Here is a 16,585-nt window from a genome sequence, read left to right as displayed (position 1 = left end):
AATTACAAAAAACACCAGGAAATTAAGAAAAATCCTCATCGGTTTGACCGCATTCATTTTTCCTTCAGCTTAGTACCTTTATTAATCAGGAGTTACCACAGCAGAATGAACCGCCAACTTATTCAGCATATGTTTTACACAATGAATGCCCTTGGCGCTGCAACCCAGTACTGGGAAATACCCACACACTACAGCCAATTTAGCTTACTCAATTCACCTGTACCACTTCTGTCTTTGGACTGTGGGTGAAACCAGATCACCCAGAGGAAACCCATGCAGACACTAGGAGAACATGCAAACTCCACAGAGAAACGGCAACTAACCCAGCTGGGACTCAAACCAGCGACTTTCCATCTGTGAGGCGACTGTGCTAACCACTGAGCCACCGTGCCACCTGGTTTGATATCATACATGTTGCAAATCCATTGTGAGGATGGTCAGTTGGCTTTCATCGCCACTAATTCTCAAGCATCGATGAGGTGTGCTTGCTGTGTTGTGATTTCTCTTCTTTCTTGTATTTATTTGCATACCAGTTGAGTTTGTTCACATCCAAGGCTAGTAACCAACAAGCTGGTTTGATCGCTAAAGAAACCGAGCTGCTTTTTCTTTGAGCGCCACATTTTTCAAATTCCACCATCGTCTCGTATTGTAGTAATAAATTTGATTTTATTATTCTTTTTATGTTCAGCATTAGGTTGTTTCCCCTCTACCAGAAGCCTGCAGTGAAAGAAAATAAACATCAGTGCAGTGTGTGTGTGTGTGTGTGTGTGTGTGTGTGTGTGTGCGGGGAAAAATGACTACAGACGTTAAGGCAGTGCATTGCGACAGGCAGTAAAACAGGGCAGCTGGCATTAGGGGCTGAATCTGGCTCTGAATGTGAGCTTGGACTTTCCCAGAATCCCTTGTGCTCCGCGCTCATTTACACTGTGGCTCATTAGCCTGATTAGCAAACTCTCTGCTAGTCTCTTTTGCTTGTTTTTCCCTTCCAACACCCTTTCGTTCTCTCCTCAGGACCAATGATCAGCTGGTGGCCTTCCTGTCCAAATACAGAGATATGAATTTCATCAAGTCTCATGGGAGAGACAACGCTCGGTGAGTGCTGACGTGTGATGATGGCTGAAACGCATGCCAGTTGCACAGAAGGGGTGCCTTTTAATAACGGATAAAAATACATTTGTAATTTGCATTGTTGATGATTGCCAACAGATTCATCAGGAAACAGGGTTTGGACCGGCTTTTCTTTGAGTGCGACACCCATATGTGGCGGCTTGGAGACAGGAAAATTCCAGAAGGAATATCGGTGGACGGAGGCTCTGACTGGTTTCTGCTTAACCGGATGTTTGTGGAGTACGTCATTAACACTCAAGACGACCTTGTGACTAACATGAAGCGCTTCTATGCGTACACGCTGCTGCCTGCAGAGGTGAGATTCAGAAATCTAGTGCCAAATCACAAGCAAAGAGGTGTTGTTTTTCAGTCAAAAAAATAAATAAATCTGAACATTCTTACTACAACTTCAGTTTAGTCAATTAATAATTTCAGAATGTCTTCATTTATGAGTCTTTAAACTAATTATGATTCTAATTTGAAAGAAAAAAAAAGGTTTGATCTACTTTTATACAACTTTTATTGTCATTTATAGTGATGGAAAGTTCGGATCATTTTACTGACTCTGACATTTGAGTCTCCTTCAGCGAGGTGAACGAATCTTTTTTTTCGAGTCATTTCATTCAGTTTGCGAAAATATTATTAAAATATTACAAGTTGCTTCCAGAAAAGAATTATTTATTGTTTACCTGGTCTTTTGTCTATGATTATGTCAACTCACCTCTTCTGAAAGGTCTTCAAATTTGAGTGGTTTGAACCAAATTATGATCCATAATTTGTTCATCTTTTGAGTCTCCTGGTTTGTGAGCCGTTCGTTCATCACATGGCAGCATGTAAAGAGAGATGACTCAAACCCAAGGACTTGAGAAATAAACAGATCAAATCTTTTCTGGCTCCAAATGCATATGATTGGCTTCTGTCTATCACGTGATGAAAGAACAACTCAATTCGAGGACTCGAGAAATGAACAGATCAAATCTTTTTCCGGCTCTAAGTGCATATGATTGGCTTCTGTATTTCACGTGATGAACGAACAACTCAAACCCGATAGAAGACTCAAAAAAGGAACTAATCCTCTGCTCCATCTGCACAAATGTGCGCTTGCATGAATGAACGAATCATTCCCTGAGAGGACTCATCGTTCTCAAGTCATACAAAAGATTTGTTCAAATAGAAAGAATTGTTCAAAAACGACCCATTACTAGTCATTTATTAGACAAATAACAATCAGAGACAACAAAATATTCATGAATTAGCTTTTCTTATCCAAAAATGAGCCTGCATATTCAGAATTGAAAATAAATCAGAATTTAATCAAGTATAACATTTAAATATTAAAATGCATTTCTCTAGTAAGGATTACATTTAAACAACTGTACACGGACTCTCAAAAAGCTATATATATATATATACATACACACACACATTAAAACGTTAATATGTTGTCTTTTGAAACAGCATAATATTAGTGCATTGTAATATTTGTGCATTCTTTTACAAACATATTTATTAAATGTTGTATTTCGAAGCACAACAAAATCAGTGCATTGTTATGTTTTGAACTGCATAGCAATTAGAGATGCAACTGTTATAGATTTTGATTGTACAATTATAGTCTGAAGAATAATCATGGTTTCACGGTTATCATGATTATTATGCTTTTATTAAATTCAAAACACTACTAGTTTAGAAAATCATGAGAAAACTGCTTATAATTTAAAGTGTTGTTTATTGCTGCTCAGTAACCAAATACCAATCCATTACCAATAGTCCATTTCTCTCTTTGGACTTAAAAAAAAAAGGTTTTTGATTTAAACATGAGTGATAATTTTACAATGAAAATAAATGATAGAGCTATAAATAAATAAAAAAAATTAGAATAAATAAAAGATAGCATTTGTCTAATGCTAATTAAAGCTATATTTTAGCTAAGAATTTAAATTAACTGTTGTTGTTGTTATCTGCGTTCATACATACATAAGCATTTTAATCATTTGTAATAATTCGTCTAACGTATCTTTTGTTTACATTGCACTGAAAGGCACGCACAACTCTCATCACTACAGCGTGAGATCATTTCTACTGTGTACGCCTGGAGGGTGTGAGTGCGTCGGTCCGCTTGCGAGCCGTGCACGCACCGCTCCCAATATGCACACGTCTCTATCGGAAATAATGAACTTGCGTGCGGAAAAGACGCAATATGTTAACGTCCTGCTGCTATTGTTAATCCAGTGTGTGTGCATATTAGCCTCGTTATAAGCTCGGAACTTTAAACTAGCACACAGTTGGCGTAACTTTGCAGCAGTTGGTTGCAGCAGTTTTGTTCTGTGCAACAGAAACGTGGTGTTGACAAGCCTTTACAATTAATTAACCGTAATGAATTTAAGCACGGTTAATAGTGAAATCAGCTAATCATTGCATCCCTATTAACGATATCAGTGCATTGTACAAAAGGACTTTTCTGCAAACATATTCAAATGTTTTCGGCTGCCCGCACCACTCGCTTAATGACACTTGACAGCCTTCAACTGTATATAGCACGTGCTATATTGAACAGATGCATGTCACTTTAAAACAATAGCGGCTGTTTTTTGACTGAACTACATTTATTTTGATGTCTTGATCACATTCTTTGGAGGGCCGGAACAAATTGCCTCAGGGGCCGTGTTCAGTCCGCGGGCCACCAATTGAATAGCCCTGCAGTTCAGTGTAGCATACTTTGTGATTATGCTTGGTCTTTCTGTGGTGTCATTAAAACCACCACATCAAACCTGCTGCTCTTTTATCAAATTACAGTAAATTGCATTTTAAATCGCAAATCGAAAATTTGATCCGATAACTTGCAATTAGATTTTTTTATTAAATCGTGCAGCCCTAATTTCTGCAAATAATCCTTATTTTAAACAGTCTTTCTTTTCTTTCTTTTCCTGTGCTAAGGGAGTTGTACTAAAAAAACAGCAGTAATGATCAAGGAAATGACTTTTGCATTGCACATTATTACAAGAATTCTGCTACGTTAATTCACAAGATAGGCGTTTCATTAATATTTCTCCTTTATTCGCAGAGTCTGAAGTTTACACTGATAAATTGAGTAAATTTCCAAAAAGCGGGATGAATTTGCATAGTTTTATTTGCTCATTTGCGATTGTGTGTTTGCTCATTTGAAATGGCTGTGTCAGTGTGTTAGTTTTAATGAAGGGCTTTTTGCTGCACGGTGGCGAAATTGGATTCTTTGCTCTGTCTAGGTCTAGTTATTCTCCGTTGAGATATTGGATATCGTGGCTTGGGAAGGCAATTGGCTCTTTTACTGATGTAGACATTTAACACACTAGACCTCCTGACAGGGCCATTCTGTTAGCCATCCGTCTTCATTTTATCAGATGTCATTATTCTGTTTCAACCTCTTAGTCATCTATTCTCTTCTCTTTCTCCTCACCTCCTACCGTCCCTTCCTATTCATCATCCCCCTCGCTCTTGTCTCCACAGTCGTTCTTTCACACGGTTCTGGAGAACAGTCCGCACTGCGAGAGCATGGTGGACAACAACCTACGCATCACCAACTGGAATCGAAAGCTGGGCTGCAAGTGTCAATACAAGCACATCGTGGATTGGTGCGGCTGCTCGCCCAACGACTTCAAGCCTTCCGATCTGCCCCGTTTCCAGGTAAGCGTCTCACGAGGCTCTCAGGCCTCTCACTGTCTGACTGTATCAATGCAGTCGGCACTAACCGGAACAGTTCAATGAACCAGATCATTAGTTAAACTCTTTCAAAGCCTTTTCAGTGACAGAGCTGACCTCACGCCTGAAGGAGACCCACGCCGCGTCCTGTTTAGTCAGAATAAGCACAATAGGGCTTTAATTTACCTTAAACAAACACCTAATAGTGTGAGACAAGCTCTCCAGTCAGTAGCGATTTCAGTCGTGATTAGAAATCCGATGAGACTCAACTAAAGGAAAGCCTTGCTAACTCGTGCCTACACAGGGGATCTGTAATTAACTCTGGCCGGCAGAAAAGGACGATGAAGGATCAATTGCAAGGCGGTCTCTCATCAAAAGGATTCTGCTAGTATAGAGCACTGAGGCCGTGGAGCTTGACCGCAGCAGCCAATTCCCTTCTCTCCCTCCCCACCTTTGGTCTGGAAGTCTCTCATTAGCCTCCAGTACAGAGTCAATCCTAACGTGGTCATGCCCGACCCCAGTGACTCACTCTCCCTCTATTGTAGACAGAGCCACAGGCCCAGTCCAAATGAGTTTCAAACTTGTCATTCCCAGCCTGGTAGTTTTCACACAGCTGGCTGTGTTTTATTTTTTCCGAGCTCTTTCAACAGAACTGCAACTTCGCATTTTCTCAGTTTCGGTTTTCTCTCTCGCTCTTGCTTTTTTTTTTCCCTCCATGCTATGTTGCTCGTGGTGTGGTTTCACATTAACAGATGCAGCGGTGTATTCGGCAAACCGTTTGCTCATAAACTCCCTACTGTGCGCCTGTGTGCCAAACCATGACATCATCACCGTATGCCACATCGGGCTGACTTTTTTCCATTAACCACCCAGCTGATGAAGCCACTTATTTTTGTTTAACCATAATGGTGTTCTAAGTAAAGTGTTTTGATTTATTTTAACTAGGCATGGGTCAGTATAAGTTTCAGATGCTATGATAACCTTGGATAAAAATACCACGGTATCACGGTATTGTGATTACTGCTCTAAAATAAGTTCTTTTTAAATGTCAGAGTAAAAAACAACTTTTTAACTCCATTGAACACAAGCTATTATATTTTTGGAAACGGTTATAATATTTGGGAACAGTAAACATGTCAGGCTAAATAATTCAAATAAATCATTGACTTCTGCTCACTTCATGGGTTTCAAAAACACTAATTAATTTACAACACATAAAAACATTTTAAAAAAACCTTGCATATATCTTAGGAACGGTGTAACAGAAAATTTTATCGGTTTTAAAACCTTGACTTTTCGAAATTGCTGTAAACCATGAATCGGGTTATCATCCCATCCCTACTTTTAACATGATTTTGGCCTTCTGCTCTGAATGAGGTCGAGAAGCCCAGCAGCATCATCACCTCATTTTGAGCACCGCTAAATGTTTGCAGCCACAACTCCTCTATATAATGGAGTCCATTCAGCGAGTGTGTGGTTAACTCATTCAGGCCTGGACTGGGGGAAGGGCCTGTAAGCGTTTAGTGGCTCATTATCACTGAAGGCATAGCCATAGTGAGTATTATTGAGTAATTATTCTGTGACAATACCTCCTTTCTCACAGACAGCTCTGAAGGAAAAGGACAATGGGAGAGGAAGGGAAGCTTGAAATGTGTCATGGCAGTTCAGTTTTATCCACAGATTTCTCACCCCTCACCCTATAGAGGCCCAAAGCGCAGAAAAGAGCTTCCTGGACATGCTTTTCCAAATCACTTTATTTCTTTCCGCTGTCTCTTTTTCTCACATGTTTTTGCTTGCTGTAAATGTTCGGAGTAACATTTGTAAAATCGCTGTATTTGGTTTAGAGGGATTGTTCAACCAGGTAAAGTAATTGTTTACTCACACATTGTTTTTTTAGGGTTCGTTTACACTCCAACAATGTCTTAAAAACATGAATATTTTTTTTTCTTTGCACTTTTGAATGTTCAAATGTAGGGCTGGGCGATATTGCAAACAAAATAATCACGATACCATGTTTCATATTATTCGATATCAATAATTATTGAATATTTTTTTAACAATTAATTTTCATTTTAATTTACAAACCTTTAAGGCAAATAGTTTTAATAGTCAAAAACAAAAACATTTAAACAAAATATCTGATCTCTTTATAGTAAAGTAAACATAAATGTTAAAGAGACTCTTGATAAATAAAATGTTACAAAGTGTGTGCAATGGTAAAGGTAGATCAACATCTGTAAGGTGTCAATAATATTAATGATACAGTAAACCTCAAGATCTGTTAACAAAACAAATTATGATAATCAAATCTGATTATCACCCTCAATCAAGTTTAGTTTTTGGCCCTTCATAAAATAAAGTTTGGGCACCCCTGCTCTAAGTGATCTATCTGATTAAAACAGAAAAACATTATTTGTTAGTGGATCATTACTAGTTCGTTGAGAACAGAAACCACCATTAAGCCTATTAGGTGAATTTTTGTTTGTTTGTTTGTTCCAACTCGAACATTCTAATGCTTTTTATATCGTTGCATGGAAAAGTAATGGTAATTATTGGGAATTTTCATTCCTTTCAAGGTTTTTGATCTCTCCGTCATCAAAGATGATCTCCTCATAGATGTCTCTCAGGGGTTTGCTCTTATCTGAAAACTAAAAGGATGAAAATTTTTGGTTCTTGGCAGATGTTGTTCCTTATCTTATCTGTTTTACGTTACACATGTTAGTCTGCGGGGAGGCGAGGAGCATGCGAATAAAAAGCAACACCACCGTTTCATACAAGACATGTGGCACTTTGATTTTGAGTTTTGCCGTCAATTATCTCCAGAGAATTTCCGACTCTGATTCTTTTAGCTTTTTTTCCCCTTCCAGCACATCGTTCTGGATGGTGTGCTACGCTTTTCAGTTTTCGTTGTCTTCGCACTGTCACTATCTCTTTTTCTCTTCCTGTTTCGCACAGTCTCAGCAGGCTGTCTTGTCTATCAGCGTCTCTTTGTCTTCACACTCACGCTCTCTATTTTTTCCCCTCTCCCTTTCTTTGTCTCCATCAGCAAACCACCAGGCCCACATTCTTCGCGAGGAAGTTTGAAGCCAGTGTAAATCAAGAGATAGTGAACCAGTTGGACGTCTTCCTTTTTGGGAGTTTGCCCCAGGGCACGCCGGGTCTCAAGGCCTACTGGGAGAATGTTTTTGATGAAGCGGATGGGATTCACAGCCTGCCCGACGCACATCTCACTCACTATCATGCCTTCGCCCGATTGGGTTTGGCACGAACCGCCAACTCGCTACAGGGTGACCCAAATGACAACAGCTGCAGGTAAGTGTATATATATATATACAGTATGTTTAATTTGAGCACAAAGTGATTTATTTATAATGTCAGGGTCTGCTGTTACCAGTTTTGGGTGCAATTAGTTTCAAGGTAACTACAGAAGTGACTGTAATTAGATTACTTTTCCACAGAAAATGTAAAGTAAGTGATTGCTTTTCATTTTCAGGTAATTTAATTACAGTTATTATTATTACAGTTATTATTGTAAACGTTTCAGTTTGTCTTATCATTATTACTCCTGCTTCTTCTTCCGCTCTGAAAGTCTATGGCAGCCCTATGAACTCTTTGGCACACAGATAGAGGACAGTCTGATCTTCAACCACAACAAATTTGGCCTCTCTTACTCAAACTCTCTAGCGCCACCACTTGTCAGAAGTTTCACTTATGTTTATCTTTATAACTTTTGAACCGAATGGGCTACAATTAAAAAATTTTCCCTCTGATTCTGTGGTTTAAGCTGATTCAATCGCACCCTATATAATTCATTTTCCGACATGAAAATTTGTTGCTATTTAATTAATTAATCTAATTAATTTTTGTAAAACCTATTTGAATGAACTTGTTTTAGGTTGTTTGTCCAATTTTGACGAAAATTTAATCACATGATCTACAAACCGTGCTGACCGTGGTTTGGAATTCAAGTTGATTAGTCGAACCGTTTTCAATGAACTTCAATGAACTAAATAAATCATTATAGCTTGTGTGCTTAATGTGGCATTTTTATTCAATAACACAACGTGCAATATATATAACGCAGAGGAAACACTTTTATCTTATAATTCCTTGATGCTCAACAGTCAGCATATTTAGTTTATAAGGACATAAGTGGATGATGAAAGAACAGTCACTTTTCAGTAAATTGTCCCATTAACATGTTTGCTCTCCATGTTGTTGTTTAGTGTGTGCTCTTTATGATTGCATTTTGTTTGTAAATGTGTGCACATTATATTGGCCTCCTGGATATTCCGAGAGCTGTGCTGCCTGCTGAGGGAAGTGCGCAGCTTTTATTTGATCCCACTTTCAGCAGATCTGAAGTTCCTCAGCTGTCCAAACATCTGTCATTACTGAGATAGAGAAGACGAGGGACGGGCGGCGAGTTTGTCAGTCTGGCTGCGGTGTTTATGTGTTTATCAGTGCAGTAATGCTTGGCGTCGCTGCTGTTTCTGCTGCATTCAGACAAGCAAGCCCCAGTGTTTGGGCCCTGCAGAGGGACCGTCCCGCACAAGGAGGCGGTTGTTGCTGGTGGGTGGGGGTTGGGTGATGTCGAGTGAGGGAGCGCTCTGTTTCTGGCAGTCCTCTGTGAGGTGGGACGCTTCAATAGCTGCTCTGTTAGGCCCTGCGTGCTGCCCACCTCCTGCAGTGACGAGAAGCAGGGGGGCGACGGGCGCACTGGTGTAAATATTTGCTGTTCTGCTTGTCAGGCTCACGGTGCTGGGATGGAGCACCTCCGGCCTGTGCTGCTATACTGAGGAGAGCTGAAGGTGGAGATTGGCTCCGCATGACTGCCTCTATCTCTATCAGCTCCTGCAGCACCACCTATGTCTATGTACCTGTCTGTCTGTCTGTCTGTGTCTATGCTTGTTTGTCATTCTCGCTGTCTGTTTCTGTCTATATCTGTCTGTCTTTCTTTCTGTCTGTATGTCTTTGTCTGTCTGTCTGTCTGTCTGTCTGTCTATCTCGGTCTGTCTGTCTTTTTGTCTGTCTATGTTTATGTCTAAGTCGTTTTGTATGTCTGTCTCTCTGTCTGTATGACTGTGTCTGTCTGTCTATGACTATCTATGTTTGTCTGTCTTTCTGTCTGTATGACTGTGTCTGTCTGGCTGGCTGTCTATCTCTGTCTGTCTGTCTGTCTGTCTGTCTGTCTTTGTCTGTCTGTCTGTCTGTCTGTCTGTCTGTCTGTCTGTCTGTGACTATCTATGTTTGTCTGTCTGTCTTTCTGTCTGTATGACTTTGTCTGTCTGTCTGGCTGTCTATCTCTCTCTGTCTGTCTGTCTGTCTGTCTGTCTGTCTGTCTATGTTTATGTCTATGTCGTTCTGGCTGTCTTTCTGTCTGTCTGACCGTATATGTTTGTCTGTCTGTCTGTCTTTCTGTCTGTCTATGCCTTTATTTGTCTGTTTATGTCTGTCTCTCCATCTTTGTCTTTCTTTATGTCTGTCTGTCTGCCTGTCTGTTTGTGTTTGTCTGTCTGTCTGTCTGTCTCTGTCTATGGCTGTCTATGTCTGTCTGTCTGTCTGTCTGTCTGTCTGTCTGTCTGTATGTCTGTGGCTGTGTCCGAAACCGCCTACTACTCAGTAGGTACTGCATTTGAATTTAAACGTACTACTCAGCCATTAGAACAGTATGTTCTATACAGTATGAATGTAAGAAGTTTGAATGGAATTTAGACGTACTACATCCGCCATTTTGTCATGGTCACGTGACCTACCTGCATCAGTTGCGTCACTTCACTCCCATTTATGAATTCTCTCGCGGGGCATCATGGGATAGTGCTGTGTGCATGGGATGCGCACTTCAGAATCTCGCCGGAAGTAGTAAGTCATCCGGGTACTTCTCGCATACTGATTTTCGAATTCTATGAATTCGGACATACCACTCGGCTGGCATACTGATTTTAGCATACTGTATAGTATGGAAGTATGCGATTTCGGACGCAGCCTATGTCTGTCTCTGTCTATGTCTGTCTGTCTGTCTATCTGTCTGTCTGTCTTTCTGTCTGTCTGTCTGTCAGTCAGTTAGTCAGTCAATGTCTGTTTGTATGCATGTCTGTCTGTCTGTCTGTCTGTCTATCTGTCCATCTTTCTGTCTGTCTGAATCTTTGTCGGTCTGTATGTAGTTTTTTGTGCTCAAATGTTTCAGAAGTGTTTTTTTCCAGAGTGTTGGTGTTCAATTTTGAGGGTACTTTGAACTACACTGACAAAAGTAGATGGCTGAAACGTTTGTCCTTTTTAAAATCTCCAGTTTCAACTTGAATAAATGAGTGCAGACCAGTCTTGTTATACTTTGATAGATAGATCATTAATAGACTATTCGGATTAAAGGACATTTTTATTCTTTTTTTAACTTTGGAAACAATATTTACTCTGTAATTTTGGGGTCAGTTATATTTTTTTATGTCACCTTTGCCTACCACAGCTATAAATCTTTGATTATATGCAGCTTAAACAGTAATAATTTTATGTTTAAATAACTTGTTATGGGGCATCATGGTGGCATAGTGGGTAGCACAAACACCTCACAGCAAGAAGGTCACTGGGTCAGTTGGCATTTCTGTGTGGAGTTTGCATGTTCTCTCCTCGTTGACGTGGCTTTCCTCAGTGTGCTCCGGTTTCCCCCACAAGTCCAAATACATACGCTATAGGTGAATTTATTAAGCTAAATTGGCCTTAGTGTATGTATGTCAATGCAAGAGTGTTTGAGTGTTTCCCAGTGTTTGGTTGCTGCTGGAAGGGCATCCACTGCATAAAACATACGCTGGATAAGTTAGCGGTTCATTCTGCTGTGGCAACCCTTGATTAATAAAAGGACTAAGCCAAAAAGAAAATGAATGAATGAATGAATGAATGATAACTTGTTATAGATTGTAATGTTTTATGTATTCCTGCAATGACAAAACTGATTATTTTTTGGTCATTTTAGTTTTTAATTGAGCATTATTTTCTTATAATCTAGGTAAAGGTATCTTTACCGCAAATTAAAATTAATTTTACTGAACAAAATGTTCATGGTTTAGTTTTGAGTTTTACAAAGTAGAAGCCTTTTCCTAATATTTTACAATCATCACTGCATCATTTTAAAACTGAAATCTTTAGATATCATACAATCTCTTTACTGTGACTTTTAATTTGTTTTTGCAGAATGTAAGTATTCCTAAAAAACATTTTGACTGGAAGTTATATATTGGAATATCTAAAGTGGACAATTCCTCATGTTAAGCCACCAAACTTAATCTATTTATGTCAAAAATAATGCAAGTTAGCATCATGGCAATTCTGAAATATTATTCAAACAAATAAAACAATTAAAAGAAGAAGACACCCTTGACAGATGAAGCAAACCGTTCATATTGGACCATATTAATTGGAATTTTAGGTTTCATTACTTGTTTTCTCCCTGTAGGTATTTTGCCATGGGCCATCCGGTGTCTGTCCACATCTACTTCCTGTCCGATGAGTTTCAGGGGTACCTGGTCAGGCATCACGCCACCAATCTGGCAACCAGCAAACTGGAAACCCTGGAGACCTGGGTCATGCCCAAACAGTTCTACAAGTTCACCAATCCACCCAAAACCTTCACCCGACTGCAGTTTGCCGAGGTTTGTAAGCATGCACTCTTACTTACACACGCAGTGAAAGTGAATTGTTTTTGTGTGTTCTGGTAGTTAAAGGCTGATAGGCAGCACTTTTATGTGTCCTCTGTTGGCCATTTTTATTTATGAACAGAAACTGTCGTCATGCAGTTTTTCATGAATAAAACTTTTAAGACAGTGCTCGTTTTGTTCAGGCTCGCTGCAGTAAAAAACGTCCTGGCAGTCTATAGGTGCGCGTTCGCCCCCGCTGTGCCCTCAGAATGTATGCATTGCTAAGAAAATTGACCTCCGAATATTATTGGCAATCTTACACTGCTGCACATTGTGCTTGACATACTCCGTTAAACAACCAATAATTCAGGCGTTCTTCATTGATTTAGCTGTCAGCCAGCGCCATACCTGTCATCTTGCCCTTTGGCGTAATCAGTGATTTGTCTGCCACGAGTATGGGGGATAAAATAATGACTTCACGCTGAACTGCCCCTCAGTTTATCTGTTGGAAGCCAAGGGTACATGTTCAGCTGCAGACGCAAGAGTTAGATATGGCTGGATGACGTCAAATGGGAAGTGATTATCCCTGTAGAATTAGTTTTTAAATATCTGATCGAAATGTTAAAAAAATAATGCTTTTCCTTTTACTGATGAAAGTGACATAATTCTGGTCTACTATTTATGTTGTCTTTTTTAAACGTTTTAAAGAGCACCTATTTTACCCCTGTTGAAATATGTAAGATAAGCATTTGGTCTCTCCAGAATATGTCTGTAAAGTTTCAGCTCAAAATACCCATCAAGTTATTTATTATAGCCTCCAGAATTTGACAGTTTTGGTGTCTGAGTACAGTGTAGCTGTTTTTGTAGCCTGTGGCTTTAAATGCAAATGAGCTGCTTCTCCCCGCCCACCGTCTGCTTCTCATTATGCGTTACGTCAGATAAACAGCAGTCAGTGACTCGGATGAAGCTGAAATACAGCTCATTAGTCAAAAATACCAAGTAAGTTTATTTCATGTATTTGTGGTGAAATTTATTCACACACACATACATATTAGCATTTACTAACACCATGCGGCCGTCGTGATTGTACCGGTTAAGAATTACATAGCGATTTTACTGTCTTTATTACAATAAATGCATGTAGTAAACATACATACTCTGTTTTAAACCTAAAAATCACAGAGAGTTAAACAATATATTTTAATCCCAGTTTATTTGCAATAAAAATGTCCTGTGGACGTGTGTGTACATGTTATTATAGAAACATGGCACCTGTCAATCAATTCGGTGGTTGAGGAAAACAGCACTCCTACATCATGTTTGGTGGGCCTTAAAATTATTTTAACATTAGAATATTTTAAAAAGAGACTTTGTTTTTGTCTAGTTGTGTTTCTATCACTCCAATATGACAGTGGACACACTATACCTGCATACAGTTCTGTCCAAACAGCTTACAAAATATATGATTTTCATCATAGGTGCCCTTTAATGTAATTCAACAACACTTGTAAATTGGCTCCTGTTAGCTCTGAATAAAATGAAACAATTAGAAACATAAACCTATATCCCTCACTTCAGAACAAATCCTTTAACAGTGTTCAGAAAAGAAAAATGAAAAGAAAAACATCTAAAATATAATATTATATATATTCAGTATAAACGCTTCAATCAAACCTAACAAATATTTAAAATGAAATGTATATTGCAGAACATTTAGTATTTGTTTATATTAGTGTGTATAATAATGGATACATGAAATCATCTTTGTTTTTTGATGCAAGCAATTTCTCTGGTGCCTTATTTTATTTTCTTTGCATGATTGAGAAATAATTACAAAATATTACAAATTAAAAATAATGTTTTGCTTCTTTCTGTTTCTCTTTCAAAGTCTAGATCCGTGATCTGTGATCTAGTGATCCCATTCAAATAGCAAATAAATCAATTACTAAATTAATAATATATCTTCATTTGGGATGCAACAAAATTTCTCAGGTGCCTGTTATTCTATTTGGAAGATTGTAATTAAAATAAGTAATAAGTAAAATATAAATAGAAAAGATATATTATATAAATATACAGTTGAAGTCAGAATTATTAGCCCCCCTTTGAATTTTTTTTTCTTTTTTAAACATTTCCCAAATGATGTTTAAGTGAAAAGAAATTTTCACAGTACGTCTGATAATAAATTTTCTTCTGGAGAAAGTCTTATTTGTTTTATTTTGGCTAGAATAAAATCAGTTTTAAATTTTTTTAAAAACCATTTTAAGGTCAAAATTATTATATATATTTTTCGATAGTCTACAGAACAAACCATCTTTAAACCATAGCTTGCCTAATTACCCTCACCTGCCTAGTTAATCTAATTAACCTAGTTAAGCCTTTTAATGTCACTTTAAGCTGTATAGAAGGGTCTTGAAAAATATCTAGTAAAATATTATTTACTGTCATCATGGCGAAGATAAAATAAATCAGTTATTAGAAATGAGTCATTAAAACTATTATGTTTAGAAATGTGTTGAAAACAAATCTTCTCTCCGTTAAACAGAAATTGGGGAAAAAAAATAAATAAACAGGGGCTAATAATTCTGACTTCAACTGTATATTAAGTTAAAAAAAAATAAATAAAAAAAAAAATTAATTAATAAATTAATTAAAAAAATATATATATATATTATATATAAATATATATATAGCCCTCCTGCGAAATTTTAGTGCTGTTTGATGGAGAGAAGATTTTATCAACAGATTTTTTAAACATAATACTTTTAATAACTAATTTCTAATAACAAATTTTGTTAGTCTTTCTTTGTCCATGATTGCAGTACTTAAAATTTTACTAGTTATTTTGCAAGATACAGCTTAAAGTGCAAAGGCTTATCTAGGTTAACTAGGCAAGTTATTGTATAACAACAGATTCATGTGTTGCCACTCAAAAAAAATTTTAAGGGGGCTAATACTATTAAATATTCTAATACATAATACATTAAAACCTGCTTTTATTCCAGCCAAACTAAAAGAAATAAGACATTCTCCACAAGAAAAACAATATAAGAGGAAATACTGTGAAAATGATCTTCCTCTATTAACCATCACTTATAAGAATACAAATTTCACAGGAGAGCTAATAATTTTGCCTTCAGTTGTGTATATTAAAACACCCCAACCTTTTACTTCTATTCAATCAGTTCATTTGTGTGTCAAAAACTATTTTTGGAGGCTGCCTAGATGTCATTTCCCAAAAGCATTAAAGACCTCATCATCTATCCCTTGGGAGACAAGCCGGCAGAGCTGTAAAGTGCTTAAACCAAGTCCTGCTGGGTCTCCGGCGTCTTCCCTAAAGAATGATCAAATTGGCTTGCCATGTTTTACCGAGGTGCAGCACGGCTCGGGTTATGGGACAGGTCAAGCGTAAAGAGACTCCTGCTGTCGGTCACGTCCTCTCTAGGAAATGATGAGCTTTCTGAGAGTGGCCGGAGGGAGCCGAGCGTTTGATGGCTTCAAAACACCACCAGCCCAGTCCCACAAGTCAAATTACCTCACAGTGGGAGAAACATTACACCGGGCACTGCTGATCGTTTGATGCAATTATGCTCATCTCAGCTGGTCCTGGCGCTCCCAATTGGTGCCATCTGTTTACTTACGATGGGATCTTGTGCAATTCATTTGACTGTATATCCGTCTGTGCGCCTCTCTTAGGGAGCTAGCGGTATGTAGTGCAGGCATCCCATCACTTCGGCTTCTTGAGGGACTGAATTTGAAGGATACAGAAAGTTTGTTCAGCTTCCAGAGCAATGAAGGCCTGTTCAGTGTCTGCAGGGGCTGAACTGACACGTCTCTGCGCAAGAACCAGAAACTCAGAGAGCCTCAGAGCCCCAGGACTCTCTCTTCCTCCCTCACTCGCCTGCTTCTACTTCTCTTTCAATGTTTCTGTCGCTCCAATTTTCCTCTAGATCACTGATTCCCATCCAGAGGTGTGTGTTAGTACTTCAGGAGGTTTTCAAGCAGGTTTCAGGAGTACTTGACATAATACGGTTTAAACCTATGGAACTGTTTTAAGGATGTTTTACACAAAAATTTTAATTTGCTGTTACTATACTCACGAATTATAATGTGAAGAAGATTGTTTTAACTGCTACTGCCACTTAAGACAATAAAACAATCACAGGCAAAACTAA

The 16,585-nt window shown here is 38.4% G+C and overlaps 1 protein-coding gene across 1 annotated transcript in view; it reads left to right on the top strand.

The window, feature by feature from the left end:
• The window catches only part of xylt1 (xylosyltransferase I), a 105,095-nt gene that overhangs the window by 77,767 nt on the left and 10,743 nt on the right, over positions 1-16,585 (top strand). Inside the window, exons 5-9 of the mRNA XM_056453510.1 lie at positions 1,012-1,092; positions 1,207-1,423; positions 4,594-4,770; positions 7,832-8,097; positions 12,230-12,425. Coding sequence (XP_056309485.1) covers positions 1,012-1,092; positions 1,207-1,423; positions 4,594-4,770; positions 7,832-8,097; positions 12,230-12,425 — 937 coding nt within the window. The remainder of the gene's footprint in view (positions 1-1,011; positions 1,093-1,206; positions 1,424-4,593; positions 4,771-7,831; positions 8,098-12,229; positions 12,426-16,585) is intronic.

The sequence above is a fragment of the Danio aesculapii genome, chromosome 3 (assembly GCF_903798145.1).
Source record: "Danio aesculapii chromosome 3, fDanAes4.1, whole genome shotgun sequence".
In the NCBI taxonomy this organism is placed as follows: domain Eukaryota; kingdom Metazoa; phylum Chordata; class Actinopteri; order Cypriniformes; family Danionidae; genus Danio; species Danio aesculapii.
The sequence above is the reverse complement of the archived record's forward strand: the minus strand, read 5'-3'. Positions and strand labels throughout refer to the sequence as shown.